Source organism: Carcharodon carcharias, chromosome 6 (genome assembly GCF_017639515.1).
Source record: "Carcharodon carcharias isolate sCarCar2 chromosome 6, sCarCar2.pri, whole genome shotgun sequence".
Taxonomy (NCBI): domain Eukaryota; kingdom Metazoa; phylum Chordata; class Chondrichthyes; order Lamniformes; family Lamnidae; genus Carcharodon; species Carcharodon carcharias.
The window spans coordinates 7,313,215-7,334,709 of record NC_054472.1 but is presented as its reverse complement, the minus strand read 5'-3'; the positions used below and the strand labels follow the sequence as shown (position 1 = coordinate 7,334,709).

At 42.3% G+C, this 21,495-nt stretch overlaps 1 protein-coding gene across 3 annotated transcripts in view; it reads left to right on the top strand.

Moving 5' to 3' along the window:
* Positions 1-21,495, top strand: part of mrpl13 (mitochondrial ribosomal protein L13) — a 102,084-nt gene that overhangs the window by 17,343 nt on the left and 63,246 nt on the right. For all 3 annotated transcript variants that reach the window (XM_041190284.1, XM_041190286.1, XM_041190285.1), the window contains exons 3-4: positions 14,039-14,132; positions 14,686-14,746. In XM_041190284.1, coding sequence (XP_041046218.1) covers positions 14,039-14,132; positions 14,686-14,746 — 155 coding nt within the window. The remainder of the gene's footprint in view (positions 1-14,038; positions 14,133-14,685; positions 14,747-21,495) is intronic.

The window sequence follows — 21,495 nt, the reverse complement described above, 5'->3', positions numbered from 1 at the left end:
TATTTTAATTATCACCTCAATTTCTCTTGTCATTCATCATTTACTCAGTGCACAATTGCAACCAATAACTAGGCTTAACTCTATTTTCCACCAAATTTTTGACCCCAGTGAGCTTCACATATGCAACTGCACCTCCCAGATGGAATGGGATGAGGCACTAAGAGGGATTTGAAGGTGAGGATAAGACCTTGAAATCAATTCAGCGAGGCACAGAGTGCAAGTGGAGGCTGGCAGGAATGGTCTTCAGGAGTCAGTATTTGGGAGGATATGGACTGTTGTGAAATCCTTCTTTGTAAGGCCAAAATCTGAAATCATTGTTCAAGTGGGCAGCGTACAGCTGCTTCACCTGGCTAACATCATCTTTACTGAAATCCATGCGAAAAGACTGCAGTGCCAACTGACTTCTCTGTGGTTTACACTCAGCAACAGGCACTTTAACTATCCCAGGCTGGAACTCTCTTTAAAAAGAAAAGATTCTAGTACTTCTGAACTTGAACTCAGTTATGCACCATTTACCATTGATTATTTGTCTTGACTTCTTTCTCACAGGAATGTATGACATTTTTGTAGTGGAGAAGAATTGCTGTAGTATATGTCTGGTATTATAGCACCTTGGAGTAGCCTGATTACTCTACAATAATATACAGTACATCTCAATGTTGGCACAGTTGTACTGATGAAAGAACTTGTGCCTGTTTTGATTCAGCCGTGAGATTTCTTTAATGTAGTTGTTAGTTGGAGCTCCTCCATTCATCACTCGAAATATCGCAAGTTTTGAAATTTTGACGCGTGTAACTTTGTGAACAAAAATATCTCTAATCGTAATCTACACAAATTTGCCTCTTTGTGGTATATTTTTAAATCATGAAAGATTCCTAATTTATTTTCAAGAAACTTGAGAAAATAAACAGGTTTTCCAGTAGTCAAAATGTCATTAATTGCCAATCTTTTTACAATCTATTCAGGGAAAACTGCCTAAATATTTGAAACCAGTGGTGATATAGGGCTATGGGGAAGAGTACTGTGGTATTAGTTTTGGGTTGCTCAATTAAAGAACTGGCACACACACAAACCCAAGTGGCTGCCTTCTGTTGTAAATTTCTACTGTCCCAGTGTGAATTTGGCTGCTATATACCCTCAATAAGATTTAAAATATGGGCACATACCTACACTCACCTTCCCACTGTCCACATTCCATTTCCAGTGTCCCCAATTATTCTACTGCTTGTTCATTCCCAGATTCTGACCAGCAGAACGGCTGAGATTGGCAGCTTAATTTCACTTTAAACATATTAATGTGCTTTGACCCACCAATCTGTTTGCCACCTGGAGCTGAAAAGGCCTCCATCTCACACTTAAAAGATGTATTTTAAGAAATTAAAAGGCAATCAATCCATAATAACATGGCCATTTCTCATTTCCATATTAAGTTGTGATATAAATCTAGGCTTACTATTATTAAAATTTGTTTTTGCTGATATGACTGTACGCCAACATTCCACCTCAAACATCTGCATGTAAATATATACAAGGCCTTTGGGGCTGAAAGCAGCTCCTGAATCCTTACCAAATTTGGCTATGCCTTGTGTAATGCATGCTTATCTGAACCTTAACCATAATAAACTATTTCTCCAGTCGAAAGGTCTGAGTTTTGCTTCTTAAAGCAACTTTTTAAAAGATACTATTTCTCAGAGGTTATAGGCCTCTTCTCTCACTGCTGAGTAAGCTAATATGTAGGGATAAATTCTATCATGTTAAGTTTCTCACTCATATGCAGATACATATTGTGTGATTGAAATGCTCATCTTGTAGGCTTCATTCTTTAGCCTGTCAGCTGCTTCTTGGGACATGGACGACACTGGCACTTTTACTGCCCATCTCTCATTGCCCTGAGACAGATATTCATGTTCTTATGGTGATGTTACTGCCACAACGCTGCTCGATAGGGAATTCCAGAATATTGACAATGGTGAAGGAATGAGCAATATTTGTCCAAGACAAAATCTGTGTGGCTTGGAGATTAACCTTGATGTCACGTTGCTCCCACAGCATTGCTGCTTTTGTCATGTCACAGGGGAGGGAGATGCTGTCAAAGTAAGCTTAGTCAGTTGCTGCAGTGCATCCTATAGATAGTACAAACTGCAGTCGCAGTACGTCGATGATGGAGGAGTTAAGTATTGAGTTCAGTGGCAAGGTCGCCAGTCAGGCAGACTGCTCTGTCCTTCATGGTGTTGAGTTTCTTGAGCTTTTCTGTTGCAGGTTATTCCATATAGGTGAGTGGTGAATAATCCATTAGGCTCCTGTCTTGATTTTTGCAGATTATGGAGAGGTTATGAAGGGGCAGGTGGCGACCGTTCATTCCAGTGGCAAGTCTCTGCCCTGCTTTTGTAGCCATGTTGTCAATGTAGCTGACTCAGATATAATAATGCCTTCACATTTAGTTTGACATTGGCTTCCTTAATTTTGTTGTAGTTTATAAGAGGTTATAGAACAGCCTCATAGCCCTACATTGGTGCTGTAGGGTGCTCACCAGAGATTAAGACTGAGGCCTGTGGTTTAGGCAGAGTGAGGCTGTGCTATCTGTCATTTGCTGCAAAGTGACTGAAATGGGAAAAGTTCTATCTCCCACTTGGAGCAAAATAAATAAATTAAAAATGTCCGAGTTTATTTTCAGGTCTAACTATTCCATTCAAATACAAATCATCCTGTTTGATTTGTTCAAATATGTTTGACTGGCAGCTTTTTATATTTGTTTGGTCACCAAAATATAAGGAGACTGTCAGACTAGATAACTTGTGTAGGCAGTGAAACAATCAGGAACTGACACAAATACACTACTGTTTAGTACTGCAGTTATGGTAATTTGTTTTTTTTTTGCTCTCAGTTGGTCAAACCTTAGTATTATTACTGCTCACTTATACTTTATTGTTCTATTAATGTGTCTGATAGTTAAGTCCAAGCCACGGTCTGGTGCAGTGTTGTTGGGAATACTGGGAATAATGAAGCCATTGTCTGCAGCCCCTGATGAAAACTCTATTCCCCAGCCACCAAGCCATCCCTCACAAAAACAAAAACAGAATTACCTGGAAAAACTCAGCAGGTCTGGCAGCATTGGCGGAGAAGAAAAGAGTTGACGTTTCGAGTCCTCATGACCCTTCGACAGAACTTGAGAGCCCATCCCTCTCCCTGGCAACTATCTGAAGCTGAATCAGACTGTTCACAGCCTTGGTGTCATCTTTGACCCCACAATGAGCTTCTGGCCATACATTCACACCGTCACTAAGACTGCCTATTTACACCACCTCCGTAACATTGCCCAACTCCACCTCTGCCTCAGCGCATCTGCTGCTGAGACCTTCATTCATGCCTTTTGTTAACCCCAGGCTTGACTACACCAATACACTCCTGGTCAGCCTCCCACCTCCTTAAATGTGGGCAGCAGAGTTCTGGATGAATAAAAGCAAAACATTGCCAATGCTGGAGATCAGAAATAAAAACAGAAAGTGCTGGGAAAACTCAGCAGGTCTGGCAGCATCTGTGGAGAGAGAAAAACAAGAGTTAACGTTTCGAGTCCAATGTGATTTTTCTTCCAAACTGAAGAAAGGTAGAATTGCGATGTGCTTTAATGCTGTTGAAAAAAGTGGGGAGGGTCAGGTGGAAGAAAAGAGAAGGTCAGGGATAGGTTAAAAGGTAGGGGAGATTAAGTGACAAAGATGTCATGGAGCTAAAGGCAAAAGGAGTGGGAATGGTTGTAGTAAAGAAGCAAAGTATATATATTTTGTATAATATTATTTTAAAGTTCTGGATGACCTCATGTACTAACTCGCACCAAATGCCGTTCACCCTTCACCCCTGTACTCGCTGACCTACATTGATTTACAGCCAAGCAACATCTTGATTTTTAAAATTCTCATCCTTGTTTTCAAACTTCTCTATGGTCTTGCCCCTCCATATCTCTGTAACCTCCACCAATCTCACAATGCTCTGAGATATCTCTTTTCATTTGATTCTGGCTTCTTCTGCATCCCTGATTTTAATCGCTCCACCATTGGCGGCTGTGCCTTCAGCTGCCTAGGAAAGGTTAGGTCTGTTCTCCTTGGAACAGAGAAGGCAATCTGACAGGTTCTCAAGATGGTAGGTTTTGATAGGTAAAAACAATTCTGGTGTGTGGGCCAATAGCAGCAAGCATAGATTTCAGAATCATTGGCAAAAAATCTAGAGGGGAGATGAGGAGAAATGTTTTCACTGACGGAGTTGTTGGGATCTGGAATGCTCAACTTGTAAAGGTGGTGGAAGCTGATTCCGTAAATAATTTTTAATTTTTAAAGCGATTTGGAAGTGCTTATGGATGGGGAACTTACAGGGCTACGAAAAAATACAAGGATGCAGGAGGAAGCATGACTACCCTTATAAAGAGCCAGCACAGGTGCAATGGGCTGAATGGCCTCCTGTGTTGTAAGTCTCCATTATTGAATGATATGCTGGATACTGAGTTTCCTGGTATTGAACAGCAATTTCTTCTCAAGGGAACTTGCAGCAACTACTGTCACAATGCCTGGCCTTATAACTGTTCAGGAGCTCAGAAAAAGCCCAGATGGTGCTCTGTTCTTTGTGACCACTGGAGTTCAGGACACAATGCTTTTAAAATTCATACCACATTTCAAAAGCCAAAAAAACTCAGATTTGAGTTCATTTTACAGCGATTCAGCCTGCAGTGGTGTTTTCTTATCATTTATTTCCTTTTCTTTGAATGGTGTTCAGTGTTTCTTGAACAATTTCCAAAAGCACCTTTTAATAACATTCTTTTTTGAGAGGAAACCTTTCCTTAGTGTCAGTTGCTGTCCTCTTGGGTTATTTCAGTGAAAGGCAAATAGCTATTAGTCACTCATGCATGTACTGTGCCCTCGTGATTGATGCTTACAGCTTTTGATCTATATTAAACCATTGCAAGTTACCAGAGACGACTTTCTCAAGCATCCGTGTGCAAATGAATTTCTTACTGATTTCATAAATCCACCCATAAGTCATGAGCTAGGCACCAAAAGACTGAACCTGGCGAGCATGTGTATGTAAACTTGTAGAATTTTTGTATGTGGGTAGTAAAGTCACTCCAATCCTAACTGCCTGCAACTATTTCAATGGATTTACCTCTGAATCTGTCAAGTTATGCCAGCTGAAATGGCTAACCATGTTTGGTGAGAGTACAGTTAATACCACCTGCACTATCAAAGAACCATTACGGTATCCTGCCATGAAATATTAACTCCATGCTGAAACAGAATATGTGAAAAGTTATGAAAAAGCTGATACTGGAGCATTCGTGTGCATTTATATCATAGAGAAGATGCTTTACTGTGTGTAACCTGTTGACTTACTGACTGCTTAGATACAGTAACAGTTTCAATGTACTGTAATAAAAACAGTAAATGCTGGAAAAACTCAGCAGCTCTGGCAGCATCTGGGGAGAGAGAAACTGAGTTAACGTTTCGAGTCCACATGACTCTTCTTCATCTGAATGTTAACTCTGTTTCTCTCTCCACAGATGCTGCCAGACCTGCTGAGTATGTCCAGCATTTTCTGTTTTTATTTCAGATTTCCAGCATCTGCAGTATTTTGCTTTTTTCTTAGTCTCTGTACTCCCAGGTTAAATTCTCCCTGTGAAAATTCTAACCACTGGTTTTATTGTAGTGTGTACCGTTTAGATGTAGTGGTAACCCAGCTAATCGATGATTTGTCTGCTTAGCAGGATTTTTTTTAAAATTTATTCTTTCATGGGATGTGGGTGTCGCAGGCAAGGCCAGCATTCGTTGCCCATCCCTAATTGCCCTTGAGAAGGTGGTGGTGAGCTGCCTTCTTGAGCCGCTGTAGTCCCTGTGGTGTAGGTACACCCACAGTGCTGTTAGGGAGGGAGTTCCAGGATTTTGCACCAATGACATTGAAGGAACGGCGATATATTTCCAAGTCAAGATGGTGTGTGACTTGGAGGAGAACTTGCAAGTGTTGGTGTTCCCGTGCATCTGCTGCCCTTGTCCTTCTAGGTGGTAGAGGTCACGGGTTTGGAAGGTGCTGTTGAAGGAGCTTTGGCGAGCTGTTGCAGTTCATCTTGTAGATAAGACCATAAGACATAGGAGCAGAAGTAGGCCATTCTGCCCATCGAGTCTGTTCGCCATTCAATGAGATCATGGCTGATCTGATGATCCTCAATTCCACTTTCCTGCCTTTTCCCCATAATCCTTGATTCCCTTACTGATTAAAAATCTGTCTATCTCAGCCTTGAATATACTTAATGACCCAGCCTCTACAGCCCGCTGTGGTAAAGAATTCCACAGATTCACTACCCTCTGAGAGAAGAAATTCCTCCTCATCTCTGTTTTAAATGGACGACCCCTTACTCTGAGATTATGCTCTCTGGTCCTAGACTCTCCCACAAGGGGCAACAATCTCTCAGCATCTAACCTGTCAAGGTCCCTAAGAATCTTATATGTTTCCATAAGGTCGCCTCTCATTCTTCTAAACTCCAATGAGTGCAGGCCCAACCTACTCAATTGCACTACCTCATAAGAAAATCCCTCCATACCCGGGATCAGCCTAGTGAACCTTCTCTGGACTGCCTCCAATGCCAATATATCTTCCCTTTGATAAGTGGACCAAAACTGTTCGCACTATTCTAGGTGTGGTCTGACGAGTGCCTCGTATAATTTTAGCAAGACTTCCCTATTTTTATACTCCATTCCCTTTGAAATAAAGGCCAACATTCCATTTGCCTTCTCTATTACTGGTTGAACTTGTATGTTACCTTTTAGTGATTCATGCACAAGGATCCGCAAATCCCTCTGTGCTGCAGCCTTCTGCAGACTTTCTCCATTTAAATAATATTCAGCTCCTCTATTCTTCCTGCCAAAGTGCATAACCTCACATTTTCCCACATTATATTCCATCAGCCAAGCTTTTGCCCACTCACTTAACCTGTCTATATCCCTCTGTGGCCGCCTTGTGTCATCCTCAACACTTGCCTTCCCACCTATTTTTGTCATCTGTCAACCTGGCAATAGTACATTCACTTCCCTTATCTGAGCCATTAACATATCTTGTAAATAATTGTGGCCCCGGCAGCGATCTTTGTGGCACTCCACTAGTTACAGCTTGCCATGCGGAAAATGCCCCACTTACCCTAACTCTCTGTCTTCTATTGTTTAGCCAATCCTCTATCCATACTAATATTCTACCCCCAGCACCATGGGCCCTCATCTTATTAAGTAGCCTAACATGCGATACCTTATCAAACACCTTTTAGAAATCCAAATATATTATATCTTCTAGTTCCCTTTTATCTATCCTGCTTTTACCTCCTCAAAGAATTCTAATAAATTTGTCAGGCACGATTTCCCCTCCATGAAGCCGTGCTGACTCTGCTTGATTATATTATGCATTTCTAAATGCTCCACTATTACATCCTGTATAATAGACGCTAACGTTTTCCCAATGACGGATGTTAAGTTAACTGGCCTATAGATACCTATTTTTTAAAAAAATATATAAAAACAAAAAACTGCGGATGCTGGAAATCCAAAAAAAAAACAAAAACAGAATCACCTGGAAAAACTCAGCAGGTCTGGCAGCATCGGCGGAGAAGAAAAGAGTTGACGTTTCGAGTCCTCATGACCCTTCAGCAGAACTAGGTGAATCCAAGGAGAGGGGTAAAATATAAGCTGGTTTATGGGGGGGTGGGGAAATGTTGGGTGGGGGGAGAGAAGTGGAGGGGGGTAGTGTGGTTGTAGGGACAAACAAGCAGTGATAGGCGCAGATAATCAAAAGATGTCACAGACAAAAGAACACGGAGTTGTTGAAGTTGGTGATATTATCTAAACGAATGTGCTAATTAAGAATGGTTGGTAGGGCACTCAAGGTATAGCTCTAGTGGGAGTGGGAGAGCATAAAAGACTTAAAAATAATGGAAATAGGTGGGAAAAGAAAAATCTATATATATTGGAAAAAAAAGGAAGGGGGAAGAAACAGAAAGGGGGTGGGGATGGAGGAGGGAGTTCAAGATCTAAAGTTGTTGAATTCAATATTCAGTCCGGAAGGCTGTAAAGTGCCTAGTCGGAAGATGAGGTGCTATTCCTCCATTTTGCGTTGGGCTTCACTGGAACAATGCAGCAAGCCAAGGACAGATATGTGGGCAAGAGAGCAGGGTGGAGTGTTAAAATGACAAGCGACAGGGAGGTTTGGGTCATTCTTGTGGACAGACCGCAGGTGTTCTGCAAAGCAGTCGCCCAGTTTACGTTTGTTCTCTCCAATGTAGAGGAGACCACATTGGGAGCAACAAATGCAGTAGACTAAGTTGGGGGAAATGCAAGTGAAATGCTGCTTCACTTGAAAGGAGTGTTTGGGCCCTTGGACGGTGAGGAGAGAGGAAGTGAAGGGGCAGGTGTTGCATCTTTTGCGTGGGCATGGGGAGGTGCCATAGGTGGGGGTTAATGAGTAGGGGATGATGGAGGAGTGGACCAGGGTGTCCCGGAGGGAACGATCCCTATGGAATGCCGCTGGGGGGGGTGAAGGGAAGATGTGTTTGGTGGTGGCATCATGCTGGAGTTGGCAGAAATGGCAGAGGATAATCCTTTGAATGAGGAGGCTGGATGGGTGATAAGTGAGGACAAGGGGGACCCTATCATGTTTCTGGAAGGGAGGAGAAGGCGTGAGGACGGATGCGTGGGAGATGGGCTGGACATGGTTGAGGGTCCTGTCAACGACCGTGGGTGGAAAACCTCGGTTAAGGAAGAAGGAGGACATGTCAGAGGAACTGTTTTTGAAGGTAGCATCATCAGAACAGATGCGACGGAGGCGAAGAAACTGAGAGAATGAGATGGAGCTTACAGGAAGCGGGGTGTGAGGAGCTGAAGTCGAGGTAGCTGTGGGAGTCGGTAGGCTTGTAATGGATATTGGTGGACAGTCTATCACCAGAGATTGAGACAGAGAGGTCAAGGAAGGGAAGGGAAGTGTCAGAGATGGACCACGTGAAAATGATGGAGGGGTGGAGATTGGAAGCAAAATTAATAAATTTTTCCAAGTCCTGACGAGAGCATGAAGCAGCACCGAAGTAATCATCGATGTACCGGAGAAATACTTGTGGAAGGGGGCCAGAGTAGGACTGGAACAAGGAATGTTCCACATACCCCATAAAGAGATAGGCATAGCTGGGGCCCATGCGGGTACCCATAGCCACACCTTTTATTTGGAGGAAGTGAGAGGAGTTGAAGGAGAAATTGTTCAGCGTGAGAACAAGTTCAGCCAGACGGAGGAGAGTAGTGGTGGATGGAAATTGTTCGAGCCTCTGTTCGAGGAAGAAGCTAAGGGCCCTCAGACCATCCTGGTGGGGGATGGAGGTGTAGAGGGATTGGACGTCCATGGTGAAGAGGAAGCGGTTGGGGCCAGGGAACTGGAAATTGTTGATGTGACGTAAGGTGTCAGAGGAATCACGGATGTAGGTGGGAAGGGACTGGACAAGGGGAGAAAGAAGGGAGTCAAGATAACGAGAAATTAGTTCCTTGGGGCAGGAGCAAGCTGACACGATCGGTCTACTGGGACAGTTCTGTTTGTGGATTTTGGGTAGGAGGTAGAAGCGGGCCGTCCGAGGTTGGGCGACTATCAGGATGGAAGCTATGAGAGGAAGATCCCCAGAGGAGATGAGGTCAGTGACAGTCCTGGAAACAGTGGCTTGATGTTCAGTGGTGGGGTCATGGTCCAGGGAGAGGTAGGTGGAAGTGTCTGCGAGTTGATACCTATTTTTTCTCTGTCTCCCTTTTTGAATAAGGGTGTTACATTGGCAGTTCTCCAATCCTCTGGAACTTTTCCAGAATCAAAGGATTCTTGGAAGATTACTGCTAGTGTATCCACTCCCTCTGTAGCAACTTCCTTTAATATCCTAGGATGCAATCCATCAGGTCCAGCATTAGTTTCCCTAGTACTTTTTCTCTTAATGACAGTTATTGTATTTATTTCTTCCCCACCCCCTCCCCCCCCCAACCCCTGCATTTTGCCTCTTGATTATTAGTATTCTTGGGATGCTATTAGTGTCTTTTGTTGTGAAGACTGATGCAAAGTATTTATTCAACTCATCTGCCATTTCCTGGTTCCCCATTATTATTTCCCGAGCCCCATTCTCTAAGGGGCCTATGTTCATTTTGACCTCTCTCTTCCTTTTTATATATCTAAAGGAGCTCTTACTGTCCGTTTTTATATTATTTGCTAGTTTACTTTCAAAGTTTAATTTCTCCCTCTTTATTTTTTTTTGGTCATCTTTTGTTGGTTTTTAAAACTTTTCCAATCCTCTGGCTTACCACTAATCTTTGCCACATTGTATGTTTTTTACCTTTCAATTTGATACTATCCATAACTTCCTTGGTTAGCCATGGTTGGTTTATCCCCTTCCTAGGATCCTTCTTCCTCACTGGGATATATCTTTGTTGTGAGTCATGAACTATTTTCTTAAATGTCTACCATCGTTCATCAACTGTCTTTTCTGCTAAACTCCTTTCCCAGTCCACTCTAGCCAACTCAACCCTCATTCCTTGTAATTACCCTTATTTAAGTTTAGCACAGTTGTTTCTGACCCAAGTTTCTCACACTCAATCTGAATGCTAAATTCTACCTTGTTATGGTCACTGTTTCCTAAGGGATCTTTTACTCTGAAATAATGTATTAAACCTGACTCATTACACATAACCAGATCCAAAATAACCTGATCCCTGGTTGGATCCATAACATATTGTTCTAGGAAACTGTCCTGAATACACTCTATGAATTCTTGCTCGTGCTACCTCTGCACATTTGATTTTCCCAATCTACATGAAGGTTAAAGACACCCATGATTAATATACTGCTTTTTTATATGCCCTCATTATCTCCTGATTTATTCTCTGTCCTGCAGAATAGCTACTGTCAGGGGGCCTATAGACTACTCCCATCAGTATCTTCTTCCCCTTGTTATTTCATACCTCCAGCAATATGGATTCTACACCTTCCAATCCAGACCCTTTCTTGCTATCGTACTTATTCCATCTCGTACTCAGAAAGCTACCCTGCCTGTCCTTTCAAAAAGTCACATACCCCTGAATATTTAGTTCCCAGCTTTGATCTCCTTGTAACCATGTCTCCATAATAGCTAAGATCATACCCATTAACCTCTATTTGTGCCGTTAATTCATATATTTTGTTCTGAATACTATGTGCATTTAAGTAAAGCGCCATTAATTTTGCCTTTTTACCATTTTGTCCCCCTTTTGACCCTATTTGCTGCTTTTTATTATGTTTGTTCACTCTGCCCCTTCCTGTCACACTCTGGGTATCGTTACCTAAATAGCTGCCCTGCAATGATGCCATATCCTTTTGCTTTCTAAGCCATGTATCCCCTCTCCAGAATCCTCCCTCCCCTTATTTAGTTTAAAGCTCTCTCTGCAGCCCTATTTGGTTCGCCAGGACACTGGTCCCAACACGGTTCTAGTGAAGCTTATCCCACCGGAACAGCTCCCTTCTACCCCAGTACTGATGCCAGTGCCCCGTGAACTGAAACCCATTCCTCCCACACCAATCTTTGAGCTCTGCATTTAACTCCTTGCCTTTATTTATCCTATGCCAATTTGCCCAAGGCTCAGGTAGTAATCCTGAAATAATTATCTTGGAGGTTCTGCTTTTTAATTTAGCTTCTAACTGTTCAAATTCTTTCAGCAGAACCTCCTTTCTAGTCCTAACAATGTAGTTGGTACCAACGTGGACGACAACAACTGGATCCCTCCACTCCCTCTCCAAGTTCCTCTCCAGTCCTGAGGAGATGTCCTTAACCCTGGCACCGGGCAGGCAACACAGCCTTTGGGACTCAAACTCATGGCTGCAGAGAACAGTGTCTATCCCCCTAATCATATTGTCCCCCCCTACCACAACTATGTTCCTATTTTCTCTCCCCACTTGAATGGCTCCCTGGGAAGAACTCTCTCCCCCCCCCCCCCCCCATTGGTGGGGGGGGGGGGGGGGAGTTCAGGAGCGGGCATGTGCGGGCGCGCCTCTGATCGGCACCCTCAATCAGGGGCGCACTGCCATTTTACATTGGCCCGCCCAGCGTGATGTCTGCATAGAAGCGCTATGCGCTCCCTATACAGGCGATGGGGGGGGAGGTGGAATTCCCTGATCCAAGAGTGCACTCTTTCACGCATGCGCACAAAAAAGCACACTCATCTACCTGAGGCTAAGTGCTGCCTCAGGGAGATCAGCTCCAAATTTAAAAATGGTGCATGTTGAAAAATAAAATTTCCCTGCCATGTCCCCTCATGTGACACTGTCACATGAGTTGGGGCATGTCCATCACTTTTAATCAAACCTTTATTAAATTTTTTAAATCCCTCACGAAACCTCACCCCGACCGTGGATGAGGTTTTGCTGAAGCCCGCCAGGGCTCCCGGCCTGTCCACCAACCTTAAGGTTGGACAGGCAGGTCCTTTAATTATGTCAATTAGTTTTTAAATGGCCTCAATAGGCCTTTGACAGGCCGGCGGGCAAACAGCTGGTTCGGCTGCGCCCCCGCCAATCTAAGAATTGAAATGACGCAGGGTGACGTCGGGAGTTCCACCCAACGTCACCCCATGTCATTTTACGTGCCGGCGAGCGAGCCCTGCTCACCGACCTAAAGATCCTGGCCCCTGTTCCACGGTGCTGTGGTCAGTTCGCTCATCCTCCCTGCAGTCCCTGCTCTCATCCACACAGCCTGCAAGAACTTTGTAACTGTTGGATAGTTGCAGGGGCCGAGGCTCCTCAAACACTCCCCCTGGGTCCTCATACCTGCCTCTCCTGCAGTCACACCTTCCTGTCCTTGATTAAAGATCAAATTTGAATTACCTAATCTGAGGGGTGTGACCATCTCCTGGAGCAGAGTGTCCAGGTAACTTTCCCCCACCTGATGTGGCGCAATGTCTGCAGCTCGGACTCCAATTCCTTAACTCGGATCTGAAAATCCTCGAGCTGCAAGCACTTACTGCAGATGTGTTCGCTCTGGATCGCCTTGGTATCCACCAAGACCCACATGCTGCAGCAGCAACACATCACCCTCCCTGCCATCACTATCGCATTTTATTTAATTTATTAATTAATTACTCTAGTATCCCTGTTCCTTACACTTGAAGAATCCCCCGCTCTTTACATTTTATTGTAATTATTTTTTACACCAGTATCGACTTTATACTTAACAAGCTATTTTTAAGAAAAGAGAAAAAGATGACTAGAAACCTAAACACAAACCAAAGACCTTACTTCTGCTTTAAAGACTAGAAATACTCAACAACCTACTCACCAATCAGCTGCTCTCCGTGTTCTTTTCCCTCTCGCACCTCTTTATGAAGTCTTGCCGCTCTCTCTCCCTCTCGCGCTCTTTAATGGACTCTTTATCTCTCTCTCTGTGCCTTTTAGTGGTCTCTCATATCTGTCTTCGCGCTCTTTAATAGCCTCTGATCTCTCTGACCATGCTCTTGGTACACAATGTTGTCACTGTGCGCTGGTGATGGAAGGAGTGAATGTTTAAGCTGTCAGTGTCAGTGTTCATAATGCAGGTACTTAATTACGGTTAAAACTAAGGCAAACCAAGTTCTTTCAAAGCCCTGAGTTTGCTTGGCATCAGAATATTCAACCTGATTGTACCAGTAGCAGGAAGAATGATTGTAATTATTTAGCCTCAGGAAGTCTTTTGTCATGTGAGTAGAACTTTTCCTGTGAAAGTCACAGTTCCAAATTGTTGCGGTTTTCAGCAGTCTCAGTTTGAAATTTTTTATGGTCTCAAAGGCCAGATTAAATGTCTTTTTTTTTATATAATATCTGACTTTCTGCAGAGGAATTTCTTGGCTACGTAGAGCCAAGCTGTTTTTTTTTTGGTGCCAGCAAAGTGTCTCGATCTCAACTTTTGCAGAATGCGTGTCTCTGTGTGTTTTTTGGCCTGCAAAAGAAAAAGACTAATAGAATGGCCATTTCCAACCGAATAACCAACTGAACTTACTTTCAGGTGACTGTGGAGACCATGTTGTAGTGGTCAATACAAGGCATATTGCATTCTCTGGAAATAAGTGGGAACAGAAGGTGTACTCCTCTCACAGCGGGTAAGTAGAAAACTAGTAAAAGCAGATGAAGGTTGGAGCTTATAGCATATTTATTTCGTATAGAATCATAGAATGGTTACGGCCCTTAGGAGGCTGTTTGGCCCATTGCACCTGTGCCACCTCTCAGCAAGAGCAACTCGGTTAGTCCCACTCCCCTTCCCTGTGCCCATGGCCTTGCAGATGTTATATTTTCTGAATTTTATTCAGATAATTATCCAACTCCTTTTTGAAAGCCACGATTGAACCTGCCTCCACCACACAAATCTCTACGTTTCCCAAAGAAATTTCCTCAGCGTTCGCTTCCTCTGAGGTTGGTATCACCTGACCACCCGCTTTACTTCATATGGCTCCTACGTTTTTTTGAACCTTGGTGATGTCCTCTTTTTGAAGAAGACCTAAATGAACAGTATTTAATCTTCTGTAATATTAATTAAAACAAGAAAATTGAAACGTGTTGAGAATTTCGAAAGTCATTGCAGTTAATTAAGGCTTTTAATACTAAGTTGGTAGAATGGAGTGCATGGGAAATTATGAAGTGCAATTTTAATTTCAGCTATCCTGGTGGGTTTAAGCAAGTGACAGCTGCCCAACTACACCAGAAGGACCCCACGGCAGTAAGTATTTTAATGTTTCTATAATACATTTCATCCTTAGGTCAAGCTTTAAATTGAAGTATGAAGTTACTTTATTTGGAAGATATTATAAAGAGCCAGTATCACTAGCGGTCTGAAGAAGTGTCATGCAGCCTCAGAAAGTTAACTCTGTTTCTCTCTCCACAGACACTGCCAGATCTGCTGAGCTTTTCTAGCATGTTCTGTTTTTATTTCATATTTCCAGCATCTGCAGTATTTTGCTTTTATTTTAGTATTACCAGTCTTACTTTTATAAAAGAGTTATGTAACCTTACAAAAAATGTGGTGCTGTATAAAGTGTAACTTGAAAAAAAATTGAAGTTTTGAGAGCTACAAAGATCCTGTACCCTAAAGTTACGATATGTAACAGGGCCTGCAGCTAAGATACATGGTGTAGGACAGGAGAATTCCAAATTCAACCTGTGACCTGCACCACAGTTAGTCAGTTAACTATTGGAGTTAAGTCGAGCATCCCTGGGTTAAGGAGAAATAAAATTGGCCAGTGTTCCTGCTTTTGATTACAGTTTAATGATTTTCCGCTGCCGGAACTGTGAATGTGTGGATACCGGTTATGGTCGGGGATTGACCCGGATGTGGTGCCCATCAAGGTCAAATTGCCTGCCAACACTCAATGTGCAGGCTCACATCCCACACTTGGGTGCGGTGTACTTAAGGGTTGCTTTTGTTTGTTGGAACATGGGAACAGGTGGAGGCCATTTAGCTCCTTGAGTCTGTTCTGCCAGTCATTGAGGTCATGGCTGATCTGCAACTTAACTCCATTTACCTTTCTTTGCCCCATATCCCTTAATTTTTATTTAACAAAAATCTATTAATCTCAGTTTTAAAATTAACAATTGATCTAGCATCAGTTGCCATTGCAGAAGAGAATTGCAAACTTCTACCACCCTTTTGTGTGTAGAAGTGTTTCCTAATTTCACTCCTGAAAAGACTGGCTCTAATTTTTACACTCCGTCCCCAATCCTAGACCGACTAGTGGATATAGTTTCTCCCTTTCTACTCTATCTGTTTCCCTTAATATCTTGAAAATGTCAATGAAATCCCCCTTAACCTTTTGAAATCCAGGGAATATATATATATCCTGGCCTGAGTACTGCCTTCAAGAGGGAAGGACAACTGGAATAAAAAAAATGAAGAGAAGAGAAATTAAGTGTTGTTCTGTTAAAATCTTTTCCTTTAAATGATGCAGAAAAAAGAAAGAAGCCTGTGAAACACAACTGCATCCAGACAAAAGAAAAAAAAGTGATGAATTGCACTTGCACCTTATCCAGACTGAGCAGGGAGCTGAAAAAACCTAAGGCAATGTGTTGAACCATTGAAAGAAGTTCCACACAGCACTGAGGATAGAATGGATAGAAATACAGTGAAAGCCCTTCAGTATAAACTTAGCCGTGAGATAAAAATGTCACTTATTTAATAATTTAATATGCATATATTTATATCCTGTTACCTGAAAAGCATCCCACATGATAGCCTCAATCTGTGCAGTTTTACATTAAAGGGTAGGGTGGTGTCCTAGGCCATCTTCAGCTGCTTCATCAATGACCTACCTTCCATCATAAGTGAGAATGTTCGCTGATGATTGTACAATGTTCAGCACCATTTGCGACACCTCAGATACTGAAACAGTCCATGTCCAAATGCAGCAAGACCTGGAGAATATCCAGGCTTGGGCTGACAAGTGACAAGTAACATTTCGTGCCACATAGGTGCCAGGCAATGAGTATCTCCAACAAGACAGAATCTAACCATTGCCCCTTGACATTCAGTGGCATTACCATCACTAAATCCACCACAATCAACACCCTGGGGGTTAACTTTGACCAGAAACTGAACTGTACCAGCCATATAAATACTGTGGCTACAAGAGTAGGTCAGAGGCTAGGAATCCTGTGTTGAGTAACTCACTCTTGACTCCCAAAGTTTTCCACGTTCTAACAGACACAAGTCAGGAGTCTGATAGAATACCCTCCACATGCCTGGATGAGTGCAGCTCCAACAACACTCAGGAAGCTTGACACCATCCAGGACAAAGCAGCCTGTTTGATTGGCATCCCTTCCACAAACATTCACTCCCTCCATCACTGACGCACAGTGGCAACAGTGTGTACCATCTACAAGGTCCACTGCAGAAGCTCATCAAGCCTCCTTTGGCAGCACCTTCGAAACCCACGATTGCTATCATGTAAAAGGACAAGAGCAGCAGATACATGGGAACACCACCACCTGCAAATTCCCCTCCAAGCTATTCACCATCCTGACTTGGAAATATATCGGCCGTTCCTTCACTGTCGCTGAATCAAAATCGGGGAACTCCCTCTCTAACAGCACTGTGGGTGTACCTACACCACTTGGACTGCAGCAGTTCAAGAAGGCAGCTCACCACCGCCTTCTCAAGAGCAATTAGGGATGGGCAATAAATGCTAGCCTAGCCAGCGAAGCCCACAACCCGTAAAATGAATTTTATAAAGCCTTCTGCTTGTACTTGGAACTTGGAACTGGGCACTTGGGTGCGCTGTTTCCCCATATCGGTCACTGGATCATAAATGAAAAGATTCTTTACAGATCATTCATTTTGTGAACACCCTGTTCTTCACTTTGACACAAGAGAACATCGTAAAAATTACAAAGCAGTGATATAGCCACAACAGGAGACCATTTGGCAACCAATGCTGCATGACTCATTGTTCTGTCATAAAAGAAAGACTGAAACAAGAAATACTGAAGCAGTCCATGTCCACATGCAGCAGGACCTGGACAGCATACAAGCTGGGCTGATAAGTGGCAACATTTGTACCACACAAGTGCCAGGAAATGAGTATGTCACACAAGAGGGAATCTGACCATCTCCCCATGACTTTCAATGGCATTACCATCGCTGAATTTCACCCCCCACCCCTGTCAACACCCTGGCGGGGTTACTATTAACCAGAAACTGAACTGGACCAGCCATATAAACACCATGGCTACAAGAGCAAATCAGAGATTGGGAATCTGCAGCAAGTAACTCTCATCTGATTCCCCAAAGCCTGTCCACCATCTACAAGGGACAAGTCAGGACTGTGATGGAATATTCGTCACTTTCCTGGATGAGTGTAGCTCAAATAAGATTCAAGAAGCTCAACACCATCCAGAACAAAGTAGCCCACTTGATTGGTACCCCATCCACCACCTTAAATATTCACACGCTCCACAGCGCACAGTGGTAGCAGTGTGTATCATATGCAAGATGCACTTCAGCTACTTGCCAAGCCTCCTTTGACAGCACCTCCCAAACCTGTGTCCTCTACCACCTTGGCAGCAAATGCATGGGAACACTACCAACTGCAAGTTCCCCTCAAAGCCACACACCATCCTGACTTGGAACTATATCGCAATTCCTTCACTGTCGCTGTATCAAAAACCTGGGATTCGGTAGTAGCATTGTGGATGTACCTACAGCAGATTGATTGCAGTCGTTCAAGAAGGGGGCTTACCACCACCACCTCAAAAGTGATTAGGGATGGGCATTGGTAACAAATGCTAGCCTCGCCAGCGATGCCCGCAGCCCATGAAAGAATAGAAGAAAAGAAAGACGTTTTATAGCGCATCATTCACAGCTTAAAGATGTCCCAAAGCATTTTACAGCAATGAAGCACTTTTGATGCGTAATCACTGTTGTGATGTAGGAATCCTGACAGCCAATTTGCACACACTAAGGTCCTACAAAACATCAATTTGATAACCAAATAATCTGATTTATTTTAGTGATGTTGTCTGAGGGATAAATGTTGACCTGGGCCCCTACTGTGTTCCTCTTTTAAATTGTGCCATGGGATCTTTTATGTCCATCTGCAAGGGAACACAGGGGGCCTTGTTTTAACATCTCATCTGAAAGACAGCATCTCCAACAGTTCAGCACTCCTTCAGTACAGCATTGCACTGGAAGTGCCGGCCTAGATTATACTAGGTGCTGTACAAAGCAGATTTACTGAATCAGGTAGCTGTAAAGTTTGAAAATAAAAATGCATTAGTTCAACATTAGTACCCTAAATTATTGAAATTGTGATGTCTTGTTTAACTCACTCAAAACCAAAAGTAGAAAAAAATCACCTGCTCTTAACCACTTTAACAGAATAAAAGTTTTACTTCTCTTTCAGTGGAAATTCTTTAATTTGTCCCCCACATTTGAAGTTCACAAAGGCTTGAGGACTGCATTTGTGCTTTTTCTGAGGACTGGTCTCTTTTGTATCTGTTTTTCTGGAAGTTGTGGAAAGGTTTTGACAGGGAAGGCCACATCAGTAACAAAAAAATTGCCAGTGAACCTCGGTCACACAAGTAGACATTACAAATCAGATGTCAGCTGTGGGAAAATTGTTTCATTATGCATGTCTGAAATGTTCCACATTTAAGCAAGAACTGTTTGTCAGTGCCAGGGCTTTACCTATTCATTGTTGAACAGATGATGAACAGTCATACTGTTTAGTATTCCTGTAGATTGCCACATTCTTGTGCAATGCCATGGATTATTTAGTGTATTGGTGTTCTCTCCATGATTCTGCAGTCACTAAGTTCCTTTACAATTTCAATGAAACTGTCAGGGAAAGCTCCTTCCCCTTGAAGCGAAGGGGAGCTGTTGCCTATTTGCATAAACTGTAGTCAAAGTGGCCCTAAGACAAGAGACAAAATGAAGTCGAGTATCAGTATTTTGGTATGGAATAGTATTAAATATTTCAGTTTGTACACATTATGTACACTGTGAAAAGCGATATCAATCAATGCTATTGTAATAGTCACGGTTTTGATGGAACAGCCAAGGGTCTTAATGTCAATACGTGACAAAGCAAGGCTTCTATATTATGTTCAGGATGTGAATAAAACCTTCATAATCAGGATTCTATTTGTCAAGGACAAAATTTTGTGCATCAACCATCCAATAGGAGAAGCATGTTTTAATATAGATCAGAGTGCCATCAAAATAAAATCTCTGACGTTACTCAAAACAAAGCGGGCTTTCTATTTTGCGAGGGAGAAGTTTGTAATATTATACATTCTTTAAATTAATTTATGGAAAGAAAGTATTAACAAATTTCTAAAGATAAATGGATATTTTCTCAATCTCATTTGATTATCCGGGTTTTCACATACAAATCTGATGTTAATTCCATGTCTGTCATTAACAATAAGAGCATGATGCCATGCAGGAGGGCACCATTAATGTTACCGTGAACCTGTACAAATTGGAAAAGAACCTTTAAGCATTCCTTTCTTTTCATTTTGTCTTTACTTATAAAAGTCACATTTAGCCTTTAACAGTAATTTATTGGGCATAAGCCCCAGCGTCTGTGGTGCTTTTTAATAGACACTGACACCCTCTTTTAGTGGTAGTCAAAATAATATGTAGTCTCCTCACAAAGGGCAAGAACTTCAAAGTTAAAACATTTGAGCTGCCATAGAATTTGCCTACATATTAACCTGAGCTAGGAATGCTGTAGGCAAGAAATAATGTTAAGCATCCTTCAGTAAGTTCCCACTAAAATTCTTTACTCAACATCTGTGGAAGTTTGTTCTGTGTAATGTAACTTTATTTCATATAGGGAACAGTATATATTCCCACTGTGATCAGATTTATTATAAACTGAGTGTTTTGAGATTGTGAGTGATTTGTTGGTTGCATGAGCAAGGCTACAAGCTCCTGAAAAGAGCAGTTTTAAAACATAAAACATCTAACAGTTTAACAAGGCTATGGTTTCACTATTCTTTGGTAAAATTTCCCACTCTTTCTCCCGTCTTGCTCATGTCAGCAACTGATAATAAGGAATTCATAGTCTTCCCTCACCTTGATAAATGTAATGCATAAAAAAACCGCACCCTCTCTTTCACACATTTAAATGGCTTCCATGGGATTTTGTTTCTGTCAACTTGCTGCACTATATTGTACTTACTTTTTAAAAAAAACTCAATAATCTTTCTTGTGATGCTTATGAGTGGAGAAAAGGACCTCTGGATTGAACAAACCATGAATACAATAAATGATTACTTATCAAAAAAAAATTATGTTCCAAGCACAATTACTACGATCTAAAAATAAGTGACTGCCCGAACTTGACTCCCTTGGTTCAGAAGACTTCCCAAAAGTAACTGTATGCAGTGCTACATAATTATTACTTTTCTTTTCCCTCACTTTTGCTTTAAAATCTATAATGATTAAAAATGCAAGATACAAAGAGCTCATAAGGGCTTCAATGGTTCAAAGTGAAACAACAGAAAACAGAGTATGCATAAATGGGTCTTTTTCTGATTGGCAGGAGGTGATGAGTGGAGTCCCTCAGGGGTCTGTGCTGGGGCCTCAACTTTTTACAATTTATATCAATGAATTTGATGAGGGGAACAAAGGCATGGTAACTAAATTTGCAGATGATGCAAAGATTGGTAGGAAATTATATTGTGAAGAGGATGCAACGAGGTTGCGGATAGATGTAGATAGGTTGAGTGAGTGGGCAAAGATCTGGCAGATGGAGTATAATGTAGGAAAATGTGAAGTTGTTCTCTTTGACAGGAAGAATATGAAAGCTAAGTATTACTTAAACGGAGAACGGCTGTAGAATTCCGAGGTGCAGAAGGATCTAGGTGTTCTAGTACACGAGTCACAAAAAGTTAGAATGCAGGTACAGCAGGTTATTAAGAAGGCTAATGGAATGCTATCCTTCGTTACGAGAGGAATTGAATATAAA